The sequence below is a fragment of the Pinus tabuliformis genome, chromosome 3_2 (assembly GCF_031772625.1).
Source record: "Pinus tabuliformis cultivar Carrire ecotype Pingquan chromosome 3_2, CPIR1, whole genome shotgun sequence".
Classification (NCBI taxonomy): domain Eukaryota; kingdom Viridiplantae; phylum Streptophyta; class Pinopsida; order Pinales; family Pinaceae; genus Pinus; species Pinus tabuliformis.
This window is the reverse complement of record NC_142302.1, coordinates 57,378,539-57,404,474: the sequence shown is the minus strand read 5'-3', so window position 1 is coordinate 57,404,474 and position 25,936 is coordinate 57,378,539. Positions and strand designations below refer to the sequence as shown.

The 25,936-nt window shown below is 37.1% G+C and overlaps 1 protein-coding gene across 2 annotated transcripts in view; it reads left to right on the top strand.

Annotated features, from left to right (window-relative positions):
• The first annotated feature begins 6,583 nt into the window (after positions 1-6,583).
• Positions 6,584-25,936, top strand: part of LOC149179789 (Basic-leucine zipper (bZIP) transcription factor family protein) — a 43,776-nt gene continuing 24,423 nt past the window's right edge. Inside the window, exons 1-2 of one of the 2 annotated variants that reach the window (XM_089415810.1) lie at positions 6,584-7,139; positions 8,687-9,434. In XM_089415810.1, coding sequence (XP_089271936.1) covers positions 8,704-9,434 — 731 coding nt within the window. In that variant the 5' untranslated portion in view covers positions 6,584-7,139; positions 8,687-8,703. The remainder of the gene's footprint in view (positions 7,140-8,686; positions 9,435-25,936) is intronic. The other variant, XM_089415811.1, reaches the window with a different exon arrangement.

The following is a 25,936-nucleotide window of genomic DNA, read 5'->3' as shown; positions in this document are numbered from 1 at the left end:
TTTAAAAGTAGTTGAAAAAGATAGAAATAGCAATCCTCCCGTCACATATGTAATCTTTCAACTTAACATTGATTCATAAAATTAAATTGCCGCATAAACCATCAATTTGACTTTAGTTTATAAACAAACACTAAATAAATTTTATTAAAAAATATTTTAATATTTTATTTTTATCACATCATTAAAATAAATATTAATAACCATGTTAACTAATTTAATAAATGTCATAAATTAAAACAAATAACTAATTATAATCATCTACCCACTAAAATAAGAAAAACAATTTAAAATACAAACATAAGTTAAAACAAATGACCACTCATAAATAGTTAACCAATGAAACATGGAACTCCTTAATGACCAATCGAATCATCAACCCACTAAAAAAATAACAATATAGAAATAATTAAAAGTCAAAATAAATTAAAACAAATGACCACTATTAATTATTTAACCAATGAAAAAAATATATACAGACATGCAACTCCTTAATGGCCAATCATTATCATCCACCCACCAAAAACTAATAATTAACCATTTAGAAATGTTATTCCTCAATGGTTGGAAAGAGAAGGAATGATTCGGTTGACCCAACCAAGATACACATTATAAGAGTGTGAACGCACAAGACTAGAGAGTACATCACATAAGCAACCAATTGTCGAGTCCCACTCTTAAGAAACACACGCCTTTGAACCACAAAGTGAGAATCCCCTTGATTCACAACCCATGATAATGAACCACATAGGCTCAATAAGGTTTGTTTATTTTCACACACATATCCAACCTAACCATGTACCATCATGTCTCTTATTACTTTTCTTCAAAGCAATTTAAAATTCAAAACATATATCAGGAAAGCTTTCAATCAACTTGTCCTTAAAAGTTACCAAGAATGTTCTTGTAGTTTTATAGAATTGGAATAATCAAAATATCATATCAATAATGTGCAATTTTTGTTGCTTTATTTTATTTATTTTTTAAAATTTATATTTATTTATATGGTTACTTTTTATTTATTTATTGTTTTATATGTGTGGGAATAAAAATGTTGATCGCAGGTATATATTTATAATAGAGAAGGTATGTATTTGTTATACATACATTTTATATTTTGCAAAGTGGAAATGTCATTTGTTGCTCTTTTGAATTTGGGATGAGAGATAAAGATGTAAATTTATTTATCACATATTTTCACCCATTTTCACTCTTATGAAGTTAAGATGTGTAAGTAAAAGTTTTGCAAAGTGGAAATCTCATTTGTTGCTCTTTTGAATTTGAGATGAGGGATAAAGATGTAAGTTTATTTATTACATATTTTCACTCATTTTCACTCTTATGAAGTTAAGATGTGTAAGTAAAAGTTTATATGAGTAGGAAATGTATATTTATATTTTTTATATTTTTTTGAAAGTAGGGTTAGAGAATAAAAATGTAAATTATAATGAATTTACGCATTTATAATATGAGGGTGAGGGTCAAAGTGCACATTTGTTATAAATGCACACTTTTAATATTCAAATCTACTCTCAATGATCTTTCAATGTACAATTGCATTCTCATTTTCATTAAAGGCAAGGTTGAAGGTTGTACTTATTATGCACACCTTTATTGAGGGTGATGGTGAATGTTAGGGCAAGAACATCTATGAGTTTCGAGTTGTAGCGATGTAAGGTAAAGGTTCCTCCAAGTATCGTGTTACAACAATGTTGTAAGAAGATACTTCCATGACAGCAAATGAGAATCTGAATACAATTGAAGGTGTTGGTCCTTATGGTGGATTTTAAATTTATAATGTTTTAACTTGTGTATTGCAAGTTTGTCTCTTTTTTGGGGGTATTTTATAGAATTTATGGTAGATATCAATGTAGGGTGGTAGTAAGAAGATCTTTCAAAGGCAAGAAAATTCAATTGAGAATGTTCTAGAGCAATGACACCTTTGAAATTTATGAACAATGTAAAATAGTTCTGGTCATGAATCCAGATTTTAATAATATAAAAGTTAATCGTTTTGTTAAAATAATAATAATAATTAGTAAACTCTCTCTCTCTCTCTCTCTCTATATATATATATATATACATTTTTTTTAATTGCTAATAAAAAAATTCTTTTCAAATCTCTTCTCTTTATCACTCTTTTAGTAAAGACAAGATATAATTTTTATATTCAATGAAAAGCTATAAATTGACTAAGTTTAAAAGATTACATCTCATATTTATTCTTTATTTTTATATTTTATTTTATTTTTTAAAATTAATTTTGCATTGAAAATATCAAATGATTACATCCCAAAGCACTGATGATGATGATTAACGTACAGTAAAACCGATATGGTCTATTGGACCATGAGAAAGTAAGAGATTAATTGAGACTTTGTAATATTTTATTTATATGATAAAAAAGAAGGGAGAGAAGTGTTCCTATTCACTATAGTTTTATTGACGTAACAAGTCAAGAAATTTGGTAGCGTGGCAAAGATTTTGGAAATGAGAATGAATGCGAGAAAGAGTTGGGTAATCCAAGAGAAAGTGTTTTTCATCTTCCACCCTCTTAGTATCGTAAAGGTGATAAACTTTTTCGTCCAGGTATTTTAGGAATTGAACAATGCCCATTTTCACTTCAAAGCTCACGAGAATTAGTTATTATCCTTGCAATGTTCATTTTCTTCTTAGCATTGGTCAAGACAAAAAAAATAGATTTAGTTAGCAAGATTAGGGTTGATCACCTCCTTATAATACCTTAGCTTCCTTTTCCCCTCTAACTCCTTATCATCCCACAACTTATCCTTAAATTTGGAAGTAATAGTATTTTTAATATTATTCTTATTCTCTAAGATGATATCCTCCTTTATCCCCCAATGGTCGAGCCAAGATTGCCCATCCTTATCTCAGCCTCGCTTAAGCTGGAGGTGGGGGTTTTAGCTAGAGTTAGAAGCAATTTTGGGGAACCTCTTGGCTTCCGTGTTGTAAAGCTTATTCTTATACATCAAATACCTTAACATAACCATGCTTCCAACAGGGGAATGACTATTCTTACTATCTCTAGCCTGCTATCTTGGAAATTAGACCAGATATGGAAGAATATAGAGTCTAAGGTAGTTATATTTAGCGTTATTTGACAATCCAAAACTTGAAGGTGCACAATGATAATGATGTCTCACCATTGGGGAAACCATCCATAAGAATCAAAATGGGCAACATTTAGAATATGCAATGTCTAATTAACAAGGAAAAGAAACTAGACATATACTCTAAAAATAAGATATTTAACAGCCCATATGGGCAAGCATGAGAAACAAAGACTGACACCATGAAATAAATAACTCTGAGCATCAGGAAGATAATGAGGTGTCAAGGTAGATGGGGCAATTCCTCAACCTTGCATGGCCTTGGAATGGGAGATTTGGGCGGTGATCACATCTTAAGCTTGACAAGCCTCCCTTCCACACCTAACATGAGATCCCTGAGCTCATCCAATCTATGCATGAGACTGAGTTGGGTTTCTTTCCTATCCATAAGAATCTTTCTCGACAATAGCTTAACATGTTAGTATAGGTCGAAAATATGAATATAATGATTCTGACAACCTTTGGAGTTATTTGTGTCAGGAACCCAAGAGGCTATGCATGCCATGACCTATGAGTCCAAGGTGACTTGTCTTTCTTATGAAATTTTTACCTCTATGAGATGAATTTCCTCCTAGATGTACAAAGTGGTGTGTTCATGCAAGTTGCGTGCTAAGGATTTGGAAAAAAGTCTTGCTTTGAAGCCTCTTGAAGCATTGCGAACTCCACCTCTGTGCTGACATTGAGCTTGCTGGTAGGTCATGGCTTCTAGGTAGCAAGACTTCATTGAGACTAGGATGGAGTTGGGTGGGAAGATGCAAGAGCCTATTATGGAAGAATTTATTCATAATGTCATCACAAGTAGGCTACATTGATGATAGGTTCATGGCGAGTCCTTCTCTGTTTGAAAATGCCACTAAGGGAGGAGGGAAAGCCAATGGGGCAGGAGATGGCACCCACACTTGGGCAACCAAATAATAATAAAAATTAATGGTGGACACAGGGAATATTAGGAGGAGGCGTAGAAGGAGCAATAAGAATGCCAACAATTTACCTAGGAGGAGGAGCATGGTGGAGTATACAAGCTTCCCTTGAGAGTTGAAACATAAGATGTGCCAGGGGGCCTCTGCTACCCTCCTTGGCAGCCAAGGTCCCATTAATGTGCCATTAGATGGTGGCATGCACAAATGATGGACGACAAGAGGGTCCATCATTTTAAGACCAATCCTCATAATTATAACGATAACACCTCCATCAAAACCTATTTTAATTTAAAATATTAAAAATTACTTATTTTTATAATTATAAGATTTAAAATAAAATAAGAATTATTTCTGCAAATTAATTATTTTAAGATCACTTTTCCAGATTAATCAACCAAAAAACTAATCATGTGATTAATCCGAAAAACAATCTCAAAGAAAATATATATTTTTATTAATTTTAATTTAACCTAAAAAAATTTAAACTTTGAATCTTATGCTCATATTACTTCATAATAAAGCTATCACCAATTAAATTACACTCCATAAATTTAATAAACATATTTTTTGATATTTAAAACGTAAAATAACAAAAATAATAATTCACCAAATCACTAAATAAAAATTAAGCCAAAGTGAAAATAATTAAGCCAGAATGAAAATGTGTACATACACACTCTTACTCCCATCTCCCACCCTCACATACACTCTCACTTTTTTTTTTTTTTTTCAAAAGGTGGAAAAACCTATCAAACTCAGTTTGTCAAACCAACAATGAGGACAGCCATCTCTGGCTGCTATCCGCGAATGTCAGTTGACACATCACTGTTATCAAGGAAAACCACGCCACCTGAAATAACCCGCTGGTGGTCTGTAAGGGAGCAGGCTTTCACTCCTGCCAGATGCCTCTGGGTCTTGGGCCGTTAACCTGTTTCCTTACGTCCGAGGAAGACGAGCTCTTAGCCAAGCAGAAGCAGTTTTAGGGCATACTCTAGGCCCAACATACACTCTCACTTACATCCTCCATCCTTAGTTTTTATGTATATCTTTATTATTTAAACTTAACATGAAATGAAAAAAATAAGATTTGACCCAAATCTCTAAGTGAAGATAAAGTAGAAGTGATAATATTTACATACACACTCTTACTCCCACCTCCCACCCTCCTATACACTTTCACTCACCATTGAACTTTTGGGGATGAAAGTGTACATGAAGGTTCATGAGTGAGAATGCGCATGACATATGCTACACCTCATCATTGGGTTAGTTATGGAGTCATCTAATTATATAATAAATAATTTTTTAGTTTTATGATTTTTCACAATTTCATCATAAAAAAAAGTAATTTTGGCAATGAAAATATGTTATTTATTTTGGTAATGAAAATATGTTATTTTGCAAATTTTGTAGATAGAATTTTAAATTAAATTTATTAAAGCAATTTTGCATGGCATTTTCAATTAATGGTTTTAAAAAATCAATTAAAAAATTTATTTATTTTGTAGTGAATAAATATTTAAATTGTGTTGGTTATATATTTATTTTTTTATATTTTTTTGAAAATTGTGTGAGAAAATTAAAAGAACGTACATATATATAAATATATATATGTTATATTATAATATTTTAATAGGGTTTGGAGTATGCTCTAAAATTATTTTTGTTTGGTTAAGAGTTCGTTTTTCTGGGATGTAAGGTTTAGAGGTATCTGGCGGGAGTGAAAGTCTGCCCCTTATGAACCACTAACAAGTTATTCCAGATACTATGGTTTTCTTCGAAAGTTATTCCAGATAGTATGATTTTCTTTGAATAACGATAGTAGCGTGCAATTGCGGTTAACAACAAAATTATGATAAGTTTTCCCACCTATAAAAAAACTGCGTAATAAATTTATCAATAAAATTTAACGATTTTAATCTAAAAAATAAGAATTTGAATATAATACTTTTAACATAAAACTAGTTAAATAGCTCTCAACAATAAAGATAACTAATTAAATTAATTCCCCATTCACTTCTTCTTTAATTCTTATTGATGAAATAATAATTTGATTGATAAAACACATAAGCTCTTTTTCACCTCAAAATAAATAGATAAAAGAAAAAAAAAAAAAATATTTTAACATCCACGAAACTAAAAAAACAACATACACCTACACTTCCACTCTTAAATAATATATAATAGTTTATTTACAAAATATTAAAATAATTCCATTCACAAAACCAATAATAGATGTCACAGCTTGCTAAATCAGATCATATCAAATCTAAGATAAACTCAAACTTAGGGATAAGGAAATCCCTATACCTTGATTTTTATTATCGAAAATATGCAAATTGCTTCAATGATCAAATGACGTGGCCAGGCCATTTGTGGAAAAGATCCCGCACAGTGGAGGATCATATCCACGTGGCCTCCATGAACTAAGCTCATTCGCAAACCACAAAGACAACGGACAATTCGGAGCGTCGAGGGCAGCGATGTACACGTGGCGGTCAGAATTGGGGGAGGACTATCTGTTGCTTTTTAATTTTGTCTATTTTTTGCGAAGCAAGGTAAGTCTGGCACCTTCAGGGTTGGTGCTGGTGGCGAGGTAGCGGTTCGAACCCTAGACCTCTTCTACTCTGTATAAGGCCTTTGGTCCTTATTCTTCCCTCCCTCTCATCCAGTCGGCCGTGCAAATTTCATCACCCCGTCTAGTCTGAAAATAAAAAAAATTACAGGCCCTCGAATCTCTGGCTGTTTTTGGTTTTGCTTGAAATAAAAGAGACAGAGTCAAATGCTTCAATCCCGCCACTGTACAGTTTCGTCTAATGCAGAGCCTAAACCCTCTGTGTACTGCCCATATAAAATACTACAGCAGGGATACCAGGTGGAAGCTTTTAGCCAGAGCCCATTTCCCTAATGGGTTGTAAGGTCCCATCGAATCCTCTATTTCTGTCAATAATGGGCCAATTAGATCTGTGAAGGCTTTCAAGCCCATTTGAGAAGTCGGATCGCTTTACACCAATTTACTAACGATTTTCACTTTGCACAAGTCTGGTCGGCACAGATCTTACAAATTGCAACTATTGTATGTGTATTAGAGGTCAGTTATCTTCTTATATAAATTTTTTGTGATTAATGTGGTATGTATATTTTTGTGGGTTTTCAGCTAAGTAATTGTAAAACTCTGATTTTTTTGTTTTGTTTTTGCCATTTCTTTCTTCTTTTTGACTTGAATAATTGGGTTTTTATTTTTGTTTTTTTGTTATTGCTTTCTTCTTTGTGATTGTGAATAATTGGGTTTTTATTTTTTGAATTACACAGAGTAATGGTTTCTTTCGTTTTCCCTATCTCTCTCTTTTTCTCTTTATGGGTTAATGCTACTGATCCATGTCAGGTTTGTCTGAGCTGATACTGGAACCTATGCATATGCATTGGTAAATATTTTTTTGTTTGATGTACACATGGATTTCAGGTGAGGAAGATTGAAGATATATTGGAACTTTTTTATTCTGTAATGGGATTTTCTCTATCGTAATCTCTTTTGCGGAATGTGGGTTCTTAAGCTTGAAAAATGATTTATATTTGCATATATCTTTGAAGGGTAAGTTTTTGCGTATTGTAAAGATAAGCTTGATTAGGAGATGGTTAAAGAAAGTGGGAGTTAGAAGATCAGCCATCCGTTTTATTTCAAGACATTTGTTCTGAATTTGAAAATTGTGCCCTTTGAGCTTTTAGATGATACTATCGCTACAGTTTTATTCTTTAGCTACCTGGTTCCCTTTTCTAGATGTTTTCGCAACTTTTTGACCTTTATGCACAGGGTTATGTTATTTCACTTTTCCTTACCTAACTATTCTACAGTATTGTTCTTGTCAGGTTGGTTTTTCCTCTAATTGACCTTTGTTTTGTTTTATTCATGTTGAATCATTCTGAAAACCGATGTTTTTATCTGTGTGAAAAATATCCAGAATATAATTTTCAACTCGGAAGTACTAAATAATGCTTTGTTTGAAAGTTAAAGAAGGAATCCAGGTACCGTATTTAGCTGATAAGTGTTTGGATTTCTTACTTGTATGAAGGCCTCCCCTGCATATTAATGTCTACAATGTATCAATTTTTCAGGAGTCTCAAACTTGTTTTAAACATAAACACATTCTTCATTCTTTCCTTATGTGAGATGTATTGGATTTTAAATTTGCATCTTACTGTATATTAAGTTGAAACAAACAGTAAAATTTTCCGTCTGCTAGTGACCGCCCTAGCATTTTCGAAGACAAGGTTTTTATTGCCAGGTGCTTTTTTGATAGTGTACTTGCTTAAGATTTTCAACATGCACACAAGAATATGCATATTGTACTTTTGTTCGATCAGGTCCAAACGCTGGTTGAATATAGCCTGTTTTAAGTCTCGGGTAGGGCATTGCATGTTGGTGCAATAGCAGGTATTGGTGAGCATCAAGAAAACTTAAAAAAATGGAGTGATCACTACCTTTTTTTTTGAGTTGATAGTCATTTGTTAATGTTTATTAAATATTTTAACTGTATTTTGATGATATTGAACTCGAAGCATTAGACTTCTAATGGCATGGGAATGTTCAAGTTTTTAACCTATAATACTAACAATAGCCTTTCTGCTCTGACTGTACAGTTAAGGATTAGGGATTGATGGCAAACCAGATGAAAGGAAAAACACAGCCTGTAAATTGGTCTTATGCACCAAGGCAGCCTCATCTCCCTCCTAAAAGTCCTTTTCCAAGCATGGGGCCAGCTTTTGTAGATTATAGTCCTAGTCCTTTCATGGGACAAAGAAGCTCTCCGCATGCAAGGGAAGGATATAGGCAGCATCAACGAACTTCTTCAGAAAGCATTCTCATAGAAGAGCAGCCTTCCTGGCTTGATGATCTGCTGAATGAACCTGAAACTCCTGTCAAGAAGGGCTCTCATCGACGCTCTGCCAGTGATTCTGTTACTTTTTTGGACGTTCCTAGTACAATTTCAAGAATAGAGAACATTGCAGAAGCGGAGTTTGATAGAAGTGCAAAATCTCTACTCTCACGAACTTCTTCAGATGCTGATTGGATTGATCACGAGTATCGTACATCGAACTCTTATCAGGCAAAGTCAAAAAAACCACCAATCAGAAGTTGGGATGCCTCTGTAAATTTAGGAACACCATACAAGGGTGGTTCAAACAATGCAAGGGAGAGTCGTAAAATAGCAAATCTGGGTGCATCATCGCTTACACAAGATTCCGAAAGTGCAACAACCTCTGTGGTTAAACGAGAAGAACAACAAGAATGTGATGGACATGATGCCACAAGTTCAGGTTTAGAAGGGAAGGACACCTCACATTTCAAACAGGATGATCCTGATGTGGATCAAAAGCGAACAAAGCAGTGAGTAATATTTGTATTCATATGTATGTTGTATTTGTATGTGACATATTTGGTATAGTCATTTGCTTTAGGAGTATATTCGTTTCTTCCATGTTTCCTTTCATAATGAAATATATGATTCTTAAACTTCTAATGAAATTTTGTGATATTAAACTATACAACGCTTCTCCATGTTCCAATGCATTTCATTATAATTTATAGCTGTAACTCTGTGGTTTCTTTTGGAGTCGTGCCTATCTGGTGGCTATGCTAGTTGCCAAGAATCATGATTCAAACACTTTATACGATAGTTGCAGTTTTCTTATACTAGTCGTGCCTATCTTGTGGCTATGCTAGTTGCCAAGAAACACAATTCAAGCACTTTATATGATTGTTGCAGTTTTCTTATACTAGTTGGTTTGGCATTCTTTTTGTGTTTTAATGAACCCTAAACCTAATTAGTTTTTTTATTTAAATTGATTTAAAATGAATGGACGGCAAGATGTTATGTGATAACATGCAAGCCTAGAGTGGTTTAACGAATGGTTTCTGTCTAAGAGTTAGCCCCCAGATTCTGTCTTTTGATTAAAAGCAACTAAGTTGTATTTTTGCAACCCCTGCTCGTAGATATTACTTATCCTACAGCTGTGCTGATCACGGACTAGAATAGGATTTTGTGTAGTTAGCCATGGCTGTGTAGGGTGCAGCCTGTGGTAGGGGCAGTTTCGTGCATAAATAATTTTTGTGACTTCATGCTTAGATTGGTTGCAGTATAACTTGGAATCGGATATTTGTGGATGGGGTCAGATCTTTGAGCCTAATTGAGTAGAGCTACAATTATGGTCTGGCTGTGCTTTTTTTTCCCAAAGAAAAATCACAATTTTCATTAATAGGATTGAAAATTACATTTTGTATATGCACAGAAGTGCATTAAAAAAGGGCTGTTTTAGAAACCAGGCATTCTTCTAAAATAACCAACAAGCAGGCCTAGAAGGCCTTTCCAAATACTGTCAGGTGTGTTCATCGACTACATAAATACATCATCATAATAAAATGCCATCCAGGAAAACTTCTCAGCAAATAAACAGAATCAAAGAAAACAAAGAAGTCCTGGAACATGCTCAATGATCCATCAGCTGGCCTTCTATAAAATGCCGGTGGTAGTACTCATAATGTGTGCCATCTGTCTGCTCCATACTCTTCCATGTGCCCACTGCCCAGGTTCTGTTCCGGGCCTGCCTTGGAAAGGGCATCAGCAATGGTGTTCCTCTCCCTGTAAATGTGACAGCAGGAGATCTGATCAAAACCATGTTTTAACTACATGATCCCATCCAAAATAGGAATCAGTGTGTATATGACATCTGGTGACCTCATTAAACCAATTAATAATAACCATAGAGTCCCCGAAGATCTGAAGCTGCCTGCAACCCTTTTCAGTGGCAAAAAGAAGTAAAAGCTTTAGACTGTATAATTCTTTATACAGCGTTTGTATTGGTGCCCTGGACCCCAGCCCACTTTGGACTTTGTGGGAATGGTTTTCATTTAGAAAAAGAACTGCTCTCCCCCCCCACATTCGCCCCCAGCAATGGAGGTTCCATCAAAATATGCCCATGGATGGGAGCAGTCCACAACTTCAGGAGAGATATTCCTCGGCCTGTGAACAGAGATGACATCAGCAATTAAATCATAAGTGGCCAAGACTTGAGCCGCTGCCCTTTTGGGAGTTGTTGCTTTTGCTTGGAAAATGTCGTTGACATTTATAGCTATTCAAAGGCCCCATCTGATAATTGGTGGAAGATTTCTGAGTTTTTTTGGGGCTGCCTGTTCCCACCAGACTTGCCAAGCTTCACTACAAGAGATGCCCTGCCATATAGAATTTAATGAAAAAAATGACGCACAATATTCCATACTGCAGTGGCAAAAGGGCATACCAGGAATAGGTGTTCCACTGCCTCCTTTCAACTTTTACAGAGTGTACACCAGCTAGGCCCAAAAAAGCATCTCTTCTTTAAGTTTTCACCAGTAGGAATCTTATTTTCCAAAATGCACCATAGTAGGAGTCTAGATTTTGCTGGACAGTGTAACTTACATATTTTCTTCCACCACCAAGATAAAGCTTTGGGCTCTCTGTCAGCATTGATATATAAGCATCCCATCTTTGGCGTATATTCCCCATGAGGGGAGTGCACCCAACTCAGAGTGTTAGCCCTGCCCCTTCAATCTTATATGGGACACGTTGAGACACTGACCTGACCATCCTTCTGGCATATTTAATTGATTTGCATCTGCCCATAATATGGTCTGGCTGTGCTATAACGGTTTTGACAGGGTTTTATGCTTTTACCTTTTGTGCGGTCTGTATACTGCTAAGAAATACCATATATTTCCATAGAGAAACTACTGCATCCATGCATCCATGTACCTTTCAGTCCTGTGGTTATGAAGCATGTCTCAAGTTCTTGTCCCCATTTTCCAAGAAAGTTTAAGGTTTCAATCACTTGCAGCTCTAGAGCCTTCTCTACCATGTTTACATTTATATCTTACAGTGGTTTTTATTGTTTTTACCCAAGCTTTTGTGCATCGATTGGGTGCATTTTTGAAGTTGCTGTTGTAATTTTAGAAATCACATTCCATGTAATATTCTCATTTGAACATGGCATGATTTGTTCATGCTTTTAAGATTAATTACTGCGTAGCTTAATTTTAAGATGAACTACATGTGACATGTGGTATATTAGTGACCTAAGAGCTTGGGTAATTTTGCAGCTTTTTTTGGCCAAGCTGTTAGGGGAATCTTCTGGAATATCAGTAGGTGCTATGGTGTAATTTTATACAAATATTGGCAACATTGAGCAGTTTGTCTTTTTTTTCTTTGGTTCTTCAGAAGGGAGACAAACACTGATCATGTCACCTGAATGTGTGACTAAATAAACATGCTATGTGAGAAGAGTCGTTATATATTGAGGCCCCTCAGGCCATGAAGAATTCCCCTATTGGACATGCTTGCATCATCGCTGCTCTGAAATAAGAGATGCAGTGCATGTACATCTTACTTGTAACTTAAGCTATTTGGATTCTTAGGGTTGGAGTCCTCTTGAGCCTTATATAGTTCAATATTGGTAAACATAAATGCTTTCTAGAAGTATCTGAGGGTCTTGCTCAAGGCGGGTTGGATCCAATAGCAACCATGCTTTAACAGGAATTTACAGATGGAGTGAATGAGTCCCTTTCATCAAGACAGAGAAGCTATGGAATGTGAAAGGGATACCATCCAAAGACTGCAACATATGTTTTAACAGGTCAGAAAGGATAAAAAAAGAATTGTTTCTTAGAGAGGCAGTGTGAACAATTCGATCAGATGCAGATAAAATGGAGCACACTTGCTCCTTGATAAATATTTAGCTCCACAGGGATTACATCATCCCTACAGTGCAGGTGTCCAGCCCAAGTAATGAAGTTTGATTCCAGTTATTTGGGTTCTGAGACAAATCTCATGATTATAAATAAGACCACCACCATTTAACCATTATCATTCAAAAGTTTATTTGTGCTAGCCCTCTTTTTGGCAGGGGTATTCATACGCATTTATATTGATGAGCATGAGGGTTAGATGACTTGGCATGACACTTCTTGGGCAGGCAGCTTCATTCTGATTTTTGAGCATTTTCATGGTTTTTGAGAGACACACCCTCTGAGGCATTTTTGGGCTATTTGTGCACACATAGGCCTCATCTACAGATGCCATGTGGAAGACGAAGAAGTGTTCTCTTGATGGGTCATTCTATGAGCTTGTTATCATCATGCATGAAGGTCGACCCACACATGGGAGCTTTATGACAGCTGTGGGGGTAATTTGGATGACATGGAATGGGTCACTTAGATGAATTTTTGAAGTATCAATGCTTGAAGGGATGATATGGCACTCACTTGAAACACTTAGGATGATGATTTGGACATAACAACTGGAAGACTAATGAGCTGAATTTGAAGGTGTACACCATTGTATTTAGACGTCAAGATGGCTGTTCATGATCAAATTTTGACTTGGAAAGTCATTCCCATACTTCATGGAGGTCTGTTGACCTAAGATATGGCTATGGGAATTCAACTGAGGCCTATTTGGAGGTAATGGAGCATCATAGTACACCTTTCTTAGAGTTGCTTTGGAGGAGCTTCCCCCTTTGGAGGGTTAATGTCACCATTTGGGAGGATCATTTTGCACTTTTTGTGAGGTATCTTGAGGATCTACACATGCTTGGGGCCCTTGGAGGCCAAGATGGCAGCTTGGGACGTCATTCACCTTTCTTTGGAGAGGACCTCTCTTTGGGGGTTTACATCATCTTATTCATCGTACATGTGGCTTGACCACATTTATTTTTATTGTTGTTTTAGAATTAGTTAGTTAAGTTTACTTTCCTTAGTCTAGATCTAAGGTATCACATGAGATAATATTATGTTATTGTAAATGAAGTTTATCATCATCTCTATAAAGAGATGCACTTCCTCATTTGAACTCATGGTGGAGCTCAATTGACATATCTTTTCTTGGAACATTTATGGTGCAAGGGTTCTTTCTTTTTGGATGAATGTTTGTCAACACCCTCTGAGGCATTTTTGGGCTATTTGTGCACACATAGGCCTCATCTACAGATGCCATGTGGAAGATGAAGAAGTGTTCTCTTGATGGGTCATTCTATGAGCTTGTTATCATCATGCATGAAGGTCGACCCACACATGGGAGCTTTATGACAGCTGTGGGGGTAATTTGGATGACATGGAATGGGTCACTTAGATGAATTTTTGAAGTATCAATGCTTGAAGGGATGATATGGCACTCACTTGAAACACTTAGGATGATGATTTGGACATAACAACTGGAAGACTAATGAGCTGAATTTGAAGGTGTACACCATGGTATTTAGACGTCAAGATGGCTGTTCATGATCAAATTTTGACTTGGAAAGTCATTCCCATACTTCATGGAGGTCTGTTGACCTAAGATATGGCTATGGGCATTCAACTGAGGCCTATTTTGGAGGTAATGGAGCATCATATTACACCTTTCTTAGAGTTGCTTTGGAGGAGCTTCCCCCTTTGGAGGGTTAATGTCACCATTTTGGAGGATCATTTTGCACTTTTTGTGAGGTATCTTGAGGATCTACACATGCTTGGGGCCCTTGGAGGCCAAGATGGCAGCTTGGGACGTCATTCACCTTTCTTTGGAGAGGACCTCTCTTTGGGGGTTTACATCATCTTATTCATCGTACATGTGGCTTGACCACATTTATTTTTATTGTTGTTTTAGAATTAGTTAGTTAAGTTTACTTTCCTTAGTCTAGATCTAAGGTATCACATGAGATAATATTATGTTATTGTAAATGAAGTTTATCATCATCTCTATAAAGAGATGCACTTCCTCATTTGAACTCATGGTGGAGCTCAATTGACATATCTTTTCTTGGAACATTTATGGTGCAAGGGTTCTTTCTTTTTGGATGAATGTTGTCAACTTGTGAAGCTTTTCCTACTTGGTTTTTTATTGGTGCATGAAGATTAATGGTGTAATGTTCAAGTATTTTACAAGCCTCTCAAGATCGATCCATTGAATGATAACTTTATCACTTAGAAGGAAGATCTGAATGATAACTTTATCACTTGGAAGGAAGAAATTTAATGTTTGTTTTCATTCTTCCTTTGTTGATTTGGTGAGTATTTGATACCATGCTTTGTTCTTACTTATGTTTCCTTGGCTGAAGTATTAAGTGATTTCATCAAGTCATAGTTGATTTTAGATGGTGAATGTTGTCTTCCATTGAAGCCCCCTTCTTGTAAACCTTGAATTCATTGTTGATCATGATTGGGTAAGGGATTACTCTTCCTTATGGTTCTAGTGTCAAACCCTAATCCTTGAGGGAAATAAGGCAACTTCTTGGAGGGTTTTCTTCCTGACCTCATTGCCATTTGATTCAACTTGAATCCTTTGCCCTAGTTGGATTTGGCGCTGATCTATATGTCCTTCCATCACTTATTCTAAGAAACCCCAAAAGCGCAAAACTTCATTTTGCTAAGGGTATTCTCAACATCACCTTGTGCTTCATTGGTTGGCCTTAATAGTCTTAGTAGGGATACCCCCTTTGAATTGGAGGAGAGGCAGCCTAAAGTGTAGAGGATATGTTGTTGAGGTGACAGTGGCAGCCTTCCTAGTGGTTACCCCTGGATTATGCGTTGTAGATTGGGGATTTCGTCATTACATACAATTTGGGTGGTAACACCTTAATTCTAGCTAAATTTGCTAAAATTTCAATGTGATCAATAGCTACTTGGGTCTTTTCACAGTATACCATGTCCAATCTTCTTGATTTCACCTTGGAACTTCCATTTATATAAAATTTTGAAGAGTTAATGAAGAATGTGAACATTTAAAAGGTTTGAACAATAAATGAAAATTATTAAAAGGTTTGATGGACTAATTTTATTTTAACCAGAACTGGAGGATATTTATATTAAGCAAAACTAGAGGATATTTATATTAAGTAAAACATTGTAGCTAAGCTCAGAACAATAGTACAATAATGTTTATTTTAAGAATTCTGAAACAAAATTTAAAAGCCAAAAACAATTGCTTCAAATAGATCTTGTTTGTATATATTCTACATTATTGACCTAGAATATTAGCTACTTCAAAAACCATACAAGTTGAACAAAAGTCATGTTGGTTGGCCACCTCTTCGTGAGTTGTAGTTGTTGAGTTTGAGTCTACTTTAATGATTTCTGCGTTCTCTAGAAGTTGGTGAACAATTTCAGTTTGATTTGTTGGATTGCACTTGAGTGGATGCATTTGACTAATCCCCTTTGGACCTTTTAGACAAATTTATAATCATAGTTTGGAGCATAGTACAATCCACTTAAAAAATAAATGTTTGGCATTTGAATTGGACCAAGGTTCCCATCACCGAATCAATTTGAGTTGTTATTGAATTACACTGTTCCTAGATTCTTCCTCTCGCTGTGACAATAGCAGATTTATTACCTTGAATATATGTTCCACGAAACTTCTAGGAAGCCAACGTTTCAGGATGTACCTGTAACTGAAACTCTGAAACTCGATGGAAACTTGACCATTATGTATCATCTATGAGAGTTAATATAGACTTGGTTTTCCTTCTAAATTGTCATCTATGGGTCTTATTCCCTTTTTTCTCGCAAGATATTGTGTTATTCACTTATTTATAAATTTCTTTTTATATATATAAACATATTTGACATTTCAGCCAACGTTTCGGTCGACGTTTCCATTTTTGGGAGGTGACGTTTCTAAATGTACCCGTTTCAGAAACTCTGAAACGTTTTAGCGCTTCGTGCAACTTAGCCTTGAATGGCTTCCTTGTGGTTCTCAATGCCTTTCTAATATCTTGTAATTCTTTGTAATACGTTTTGGAACTGAAATTATATTGTACCTGAGTTAAAATTAGGGTTCTTGTGACTATGTCTTGCCTTTTTGTAGAGGATACTTGGAACAATAGTTTAATTGTAGTATAATTGAGAACAAGAGCAGTGAATCCCTAGAGTAGTGTTGTTGATAAACAACGTGTTGGAAAATCAAGGTAGATGTGATTTAATATTGATTCTCCTTATCTTGATAATTACTTGTGAAGTATATTGTCTTCTTATTAATTATTTGGTTCTCTTTCATCAAGCAATTATCAACAATATAAATACAAGAGACACGACACCAAATGTAGGCTTCACACCAGGGCAAAAACCCACTTCTTGGGGAAAACCCAAACAATCTCCTTCTTATAGAATCAAGTCAAAATGAGACTTCTCAAGACCCAATGACTAAGACAATCCTCTAGCTACAATTCAACACAAGATGCTACCTCTTCTTTGCAAATCATTGCAATTCTTTTCCAATACCATAATAAACTTTGGATTCCGTCAACACCACTGTAATTCAAGACACTTGTAAACTCACTGCAACACTGTAACTTCTTAGACTTCTTGTGATCTTTTTGCAACCTTACTTAAATTCTCAGACTAATCTTCCTGTAGTCTTGGACCCCTGAAGTTCGAACCCTTGTAATCTTCTTGAAGCTCGGACCCCTGTAATGTTCCTTTAGTCTCAGATTCTTGAAGCTCAGACTCGTGTGATTCTCGGGTTTTCTGAAATGTACCAAACCTCAGACCTGAGCAGACCTTTTGAGTTACAGTTAAGAGCAAGCGATAGTATATGCTTCGGTTCTCCTCTTTCTTATATTCTTCTTTAAATCCCATTCCTCTTCTTGTTTTCTTTCTCCCTGTAAACTACAGATGAAAAAATGTCTCCAAAAGCATTCAGATAACTTTCAATTTATACATGTTTCTATGTGTCGAATAGGCATGAGACAAAGCTGACTTAGCAAGATCTTAAGGTAGTTTAACTTGTAGCTAGAGGTCTTAATCAAAATTACATGACAAATCCTAAAGGCATGCAATGGATGCCTTGACCTATCAAGCAGGAAACCCATGCTTCATAAACAAATAAATAATTTTTCTTTCTTCTTTACATCATATATACATAATAACATGAGTGCAAATACAATTATGAAGACCGAACCTAGTTACTTTTCCAACACTCCCACTTAACTTGGGAGGTATTCATAATGACTTAACAGGTCTATCTCAAGTTGAAATATTCTCATAAGAAGGGATCCAAATTGATAAGCATCACTCATCATAGCCAACATTGGCACATTACCTAAGGCCTTGATAAGTACACTATCTCTCACAAGATCAAAGCACAATGCTAGGAAGTATTTCATAGGACATCACACTGCCTCATCATGGTACATATTCCACCTAGGATACCGGAGTAATCCTACCACTAAACCATTCTTATCCAAGTCCATGTGACTTAGGATCTTCATCCTAATCCATCACATTACATGACTCTAAGAATGTTTGTCCAAGATGCTTATCCAATCCAACATTCTCCTTATCCATGTCCATGTACTTGACTTAGGACATCAGTCCTAATCCATCATAGTACTTGACACAAGGAGAACCAAACAAGTCATCATTCTCCCTATCCGTGATGCATGCACTAGACTTATGGCTGTTAGTCCTGGTCTAGTACATGACACAGGGAGAACCAGTGTCCAACCATACTCCCTCTCAATCAGGGAGGACATCCATATTCTCCTTTTAATCAGAGAATAGATCCTTCTCCTATTCAAGGAGACTCCTTTTACTCCCTCTCAAGCTTAGAGGAGATTCTCGACTTCACAGCCACAAGTCCTCTTACTTGTCTTTCATAAAAACACCAACTATCAGTTCTTTATAGCTTGCATGGCTCCCTCTTTCCTTCGCATCTCATTGTACAAAGCATGCTTTCTTTCATGGATCATGGAGCCATCTTCTCACGACAGGTTCCAGGTCATCCATCTTACACATCACTTTTGTCTCGACTTTATTAATGAAGGCATTCTATTGAACCTTCCCAAACTTCAAGTTGACCATAGCTTCCTTATGAAAGTGATTTTCCTTCTAGACCTTTAGGTTATCTTCTCACACTGCTACTTTCCAATCCCAAGATGAGCACATCTTGATCTTCATGGATGCCAGGTACCAGATGTTGAGCTTTCCCTCAATATCCACACAATTGAACTTGTTTCAATTGTCATCGTGTACCCCTACAACATCTTTCCAGATAGCAAAAATAATATGTCAACTAGAGAACCGGTAATAAATATTAACATCAGACTTATCTCACCATGGCGATTTTCTTCAACAAAGCATCAACATCCTCATGGTCCAGTTCCATATGAGTCTACCTTTATGCATCAGAGTGTCCAAGGATCCAACTTGACTACCAAGTTATCATCTTTTCTTCAATGAACATTGGTAGCATCAGTTTCGTCAAGATTTCTACAGTTCCCTCCATTCATCATGCTTGTCATGGCTTAAGATTAGCTTTGCTTGGCCATCCATCTTATTTTGCATCCTTCATTATGTACCTGCATTATTCACCGACAAGTGTCACCAGGCAAAATATACAAGTACAAGAGCATGATTATGATTTTGACAGTTTAGGGATAAACCTCACTTCTTGAGGCAAACCCAAACAATCTCCTTCTTATAGAATCAAGTCAAAATGAGACTGCTTAAGACCCAAAGACCAAGACAGTTCTCTAGCTGCAAGTCAACACAAGATGCTACCTATTCTCGACAAATCACGGTAATTCTTCTCCAATACCACAATAAACTTTGGATTCCTTCAACATTACTGTAATTCAGGGCACTTGTAAACTCACTGCAACAATGTAACTTCTCAGACTTCCTGAGATATTTTTGCAACCTTACTTAAATTCTTGGACCCTTGTAATCTTCTTACAGTCTTGGAATCTTGAAGCTCGGACCCTTGTAATCTTCCTACAGTCTTGGACTCCTGAGCTCGGACCCCTGTAATGTTCTTGCAGTCTCGGACCCCTGTAATCCTCCTAAAGCTTGGACCCTTATGATTCTCAAGTCTTTTGAAATGTACTAGACCTCGGACCTGAGCTGACCTTTTGAGTTTCAATTAAGAGCAAGCTATAGTATATGCTTCAGTTCTCCTCTGTCTTATTTTCTTCTTTAAATCTTGTTCCTTGTCTTGTTTTCTTACTCTCTCTAAACCTCAGATGAAAAAATGTCTCCAAAAGCATTCAAATAACTTCCATTTGATACTTGTTTCTATGCGTCGAATAGGCATGAGACTGAGCCAACTTGAGCAAGATCTTAAGGCCGACTTAAGGTAGTTTAACTTATAGCTAGAGGTCTTAATCAAAATTACATGACAAATCCTAAAGGCATGCAGGATGCCTTGACCTATCAAGCATGAAACCCATCTTCCTAAACAAATAAATAATTTTTCTTTCTTCTTTACATCATATATGCATAATAACATGAGTGCAAATACAATTATGAAGACCGAACCTAGTTATTTTTCTAACACAAAGGAAAATGAAACCTTGCTCCCTAAGATACTAGAGAGAGCAAACTCCTTTTCAAAAGGAGAAGATACAATGAAATGAAGTCGAGAGGGCTTAATAGCCAAGGCCGAGACCGACCATGTAAAGTAGATTTCTTGAAAAGAGGGTTGGCCCTGTTTGATTTCAAGAAGGGCTGAAAAACTAGAATAATTCTTAATAGAGGCAATGACTTGATAGAAAACCTTTATATTCGAAGTCATTGCACCATACACTTTGAATTGAGGAGAGGGATTGAGAGGAGGTTAGCCTAACTTACTCGTGCACCAAAGGAGGAAGGAGGCTAGGTGAACCAACTAACACGAGAAACTAGAGTCCGCTTGACTAGTGAAAAAGCCAAAGCACCTATAATTTCACTGGAAGTAGTTCTCCTTATGCACCATTACCCCTCAATATAATGTTAACAAGAACATTCCATAGGTTCAAATGCATGTGAGAATGAATGCGAATTCATGTAAGTGAAGGACGTCGAAATATATTTTTGGAATCACCTATTAAACTTAAACTTCATATGCCCATGCTTGAGGAGAAATTTAAACCTTGCAACAAAGTGGGGGCATCTGCTTGGCGGTTCGTTGATGTACCTAGACCCCATGAATATTTAATTTCTTGATTTCCCACAGGCTAGGAATAACCTCCACCCCCAAATCATCCCCTTGCACCTACCACCATAGGATTCAACTTTGAGGTTCCATGAAAAAAAGAGAATGAGAATTTTGTTTTTCTTGCCATTCTAGGAAATCTTGTATATTCATACAAAGTTGCTAAATGGGGTTGACTTATCCATTCTTCTTTATTGAGATTTTGATTCTCCATGCACTTTATCCCTTTGATGTTTAACTTTAACTGTTCTACTGATCAAGTTTAGGCCTTGTGACGAGCCTAGGTTTTATGCCCTCTTGAGAAAATATGGCCCCTCTTTCATGCAAGCCAAACATACCAATACAAAAATTTGGGAGTGCTACCCAAGCTTCTTGAAGACATGCTTGTTTTGCTAGGAACCAATGTAATATGTACTCCACTGCTTATACATTCCTATCCATGAATCTGACCTTCTGAAGTTGTGATTTAACCCTTTGATCCCATACTTGAGCTTGAACTATGAATTCACATTCAAAGAATGGATGCGGAATACTTTCCACACCAAAAGACAAGGAGTGCATCTATTGGGGCCTCATATTTCTCTTTTATGCAAGTGATTTTTTGTCAAGATTTCCCATGCACATGAACCTAGCAAAATAAATTTGTTTTAAGGAGTCTATTTGATTTCCAATTTTGCTACATTAAGGATTTGGGAGAAAGAGAAACACTTTTTAATTGAAGTTCATGGTAGTATTTGGCGTTGTAGTTGTCCTTACACCATCTCTTTGGGTTGCTAGCAATTAAATGCCTTGGCGCATAGCCTTTCAAAAGGTCAATTGTTTGTACAACAAGATATGAAAATTATAGAGGAGGGGAGCCAACAACCCAATCTTTCAAAATTCATGAGGGGTGATCCCACAATGATAGATTGAATGGAGTAGCTTTATTCTGTTCATCCAACCATTCTTTCAATGGATGCAACTTTTGATGAATGAATAATATGGAGGTTTCCCCATTATGCTCAATGTTCCACCAAGACTCCATGGTGGGGGGACGCGAGTCAGGGGAGACACATAGGGGAACATGTGGGAGTACCCTCAAATTTTCGGGAAATTTAGGGGGGGAATCGAGAGATGTCGGGCTATATATATATATTCAATAATGAAAGCATAAATATATTGATCCATATTCATCATTCATCATTCCAGAGTCTAAATCGATCTAAAAATTAAATTTATCATTTATCATTCTAGAATGTAAATTGATTTAAAATATAAATTCATCATTCTAAAATCTAATTAGTACTAATTAAAATAGACTATAGTAGATACCGGTGTTATCAAAATCGAACCAGTGATCGAATTGGAAAACCATCCGAACTGAGAATTGGTAAAAAACAAGACCAAAAAACCAGTGTACCAAAAACACCTAAAATATTCAAAATTTAAAGAAAACACATATATTCATGTGCATTGATATGAATCCAAACCATTTATACACAAATAAGCAAAAGTTCTCATTTATATAACATGTAAGGGTTCACAAACCAAACTAGCACCGAGTGCAATTTGTCTTTGAACCGAAAATACATCAACAAACAGTCTCTAGATGGCCTCTAACATCCAAAAAAAATCATGCTACAATAAATACCTACATATCATTAAAATCATTACCTATATTGGGATCTTCGAAATTAATATCTCCCTCTAAGCATTAAAATAAAATTAAAAAAACGTAGCATGTCAAGTCAAGATTTTGTTTGAGTGATGGGTACATTTTTAGTACGGTTTTGATAGAGGAGTTTGACAACTGTTAATTTTAGGTATGCTCTATGCTTAGAGCAATTTATTTCAATTTTCACAGTTAGCTCCATATCTTTTCCAGATTAGCAATCACATCAACATTAAAGTAAACTGCAGATAGAACATAAACATAAATCGCAGAAGACAAGCCAAGACAAGAGGACACAAGATGTGGCGCTAGCCAGGGACAAATCCCAATGTGGGAAAACCCTTGATCAATTCTTCTTATATGTTCTTCAGTAGTTCAGCAGAGAGAGAGAGATAGTACGTTTACAACAGAAGTCAACACTTTGACTTATCTAGATAGGAGCATAGATCATCTCTAAGAAGATGATACATGAGATGAGTTGAAGACATGCTGCTTCAACTAATTCTCTAAGGTGACTCCACCACCTATCGTTGTGTTGCATTTCGTCATCATGCTGCACCTCACCGCGCTGCACCATGCTGCACCCATCATCACTATGCTGCATCACTGTACTGCATTATGTGCCATTGTTGCACCATGTTGCCATCCTGACCTATGTGTTGGCTGCACCTTGCTTGCTTGTTGTCCCTAGCATACTTGTACCTTGCATGCTAGCTGTACCATTGCATGCTTGGTGTATTTGCTGCTAAGTACCATACAATTGTCCCACCACTTATCGTTGTGTTGCATTTCGTCATCATGCTGCACCTCACCGCGCTGCACCATGCTGCACCTATCATCACTATGTTGCATCACTGTACTGCATTATGTGCCATTGCTGCACCATGTTGCCATCCTGACCTATGTGTTGGCTGCACCTTGCTTGCTTGTTGTCCCTAGCATGCTTGTTGTCCTTAGCATGCTTGTTGTTGCATGCTAGCTGTAACATTGCATGCTTGGTGTATTTGCTGCTAAGTACCATACAATTGTCCCAATGTTAGTTAGCTGTCCCTTGCATGTTGCTCTCCTTCGGAGACAGATGCTCCAGCTGTTTTGGCAGTTCCCGACAGTATTGGCAGTTTTGGCTGTTCCTGGCAGTTCCAACAGTTCCGGTTGTTCCGAGCAGTTCCGGCAGTTCCGGCTTTTCCGGCAGTTTCGGCTTTTCCGACTTTTCCGGCTTTTCTGGCATTTCCGGCTTTTGTGGCTTTTTTGGTTTGTCCGACAGTTCCGTCTTTTTCGGCAGTTTTGTCTTTTCCGGTAGTTTCGGCATTTCCGGCTTTTCTGGCTTTTTCAGAAGTTCCGGCTTTTCCGGCTTTTCTGACTTTTCCAGATTAATCGGTAGTTTTGACTTTTCTGGCAGTTCCAGCTTTTTGGCCTCTGGATCAAGGCAACGTTTTTCCTTAGGATCTCTCCTCCTATTAAAACCCAAAGACAAGTAGAGAGAGGAAGAGATCCCGAGTGTGTTGAAATGACTTGAAGGCCACCTCTATTTATACTAAAACATTGAGCACATGTGGGGTTTATTTGGTTGCTCGCCGACCTTGACGAATTGTCTTATAACGCAAATAAATTCATAACTCCATGAATACTTATCGGAATCAGATGATCTTTAGATCAATCCTACACCTCTCGATGAGAGGGATCCAAGAAAAATATCAGCTGCCATAAATAAGATGACCCACATGGAGTTTGGCCCTAGTTGCCAATTTTAACACTCCCTCTCAACTAGGGAAAACTCCATCCGTTGATCCATATGTCCGACTATACTATCTCTGCCATCAGTGCCCTGCACTGCTCTGATCTGCTGAGCTCTGCTTTGCTTTGATCCGCTGAGCTCTGCTCTGCTCTGCTAAACCATGAAGAAGAAGAATTGATCGAGAATGTCTCATACCATTCTCTACTGACTCGAAGTCATTTTCATCTGAAGAGAGTGTGTCACATCACTCTTACTGACCCGAAGTCAGTTTTATTGATCCCAGATCCATATCACAAGAGAGTGTCTCAAACCACTCATACTGATCCCAAATCAATTTCATTGATCCCATATCAATGTCACAAGAGAGTCTCAAACCACTCATATTGATCCCAGATCAGTTTCATTGATCCCAGATCAATGTCACAAGAGAGTGTCTCAAACCACTCATACTGATCCTAGATCAGTTTCATTGATTCCAGGTCAATGGAGGTCATCCTAGCATAGGCAGTACAGTAGATACAGCAATGCGTCTATCGATAGTACTACTATGGCACCTATCCTCATTTCCCTGCTCATTGATCAGATGAGAGGTACTTCCCATGAGTCCCAGACTGCATGGGTAGGATGCCTCGATAAGAGAACTAATCATCCTCTCCAGAGGAGAACGAATCATCCTGTCAGTGGATGCCACGGAGAACTAATCATCCTGGCCCACAGGAGAACTAATCATCCTGCTCATTGATCAGATGAGAGGTACTTCCCATGAGTCCCAGACTGCATGGGTAGGATGCCTCGATAAGAGAACTAATCATCCTGTCCAGAGGAGAACGAATCATCCTGTCAGTGGATGCCACGGAGAACTAATCATCCTGTTCTACAGTCACCATGGAGAACAAATCATCGTGGCCCACAGAAGAACTAATCATCCTATTCCATAGTCGCCATGGAGAACAAATCATCCTGGCCCACAGGAGAACTAATCATCCCGTTCCACAGTTGCCACGGGAGAACTAATCATCTCGGCCCACAGGGGAACTAATCATCCTGTTCCATAGTTTCCACGGGAGAACTAATCATCCTGGCCCACAGAAGAACTAATCATCCTGTTCATAGCGCACCACTAGGGGAGGGTGAGTCGCCTTGTGGTCGTATGTTGCTCCAGTAAATACCCCAAGCCCCCCAGAGCTCCCACAGCTCAATGCATGCAACTTGCGGGACCCTTATAAGAAGGTCTCTCAATGACTCCAAGTCATTCGGGAAAGTCACAGATTTGACCTTTCCCTGGGGCTTTGACAAAATGTCTGCGACCTGTACATTAGTCTCAATGCGATGGAGCCTCCTCGCTCATCAACTTACCATATCGCAGAGAAGGCAGTGTCTGATGTCTATCTGCTGGAGCAATCATCGAATATGGGATTCCTCAATAATCGAATCCCCCCTCCGGTTGTCACAGAGAATCACAGTGGTATTCATCATGTGTACAAACAGCTTACTTAAGAGCTTCTGCAACCATGCAGCTTCACACGAGA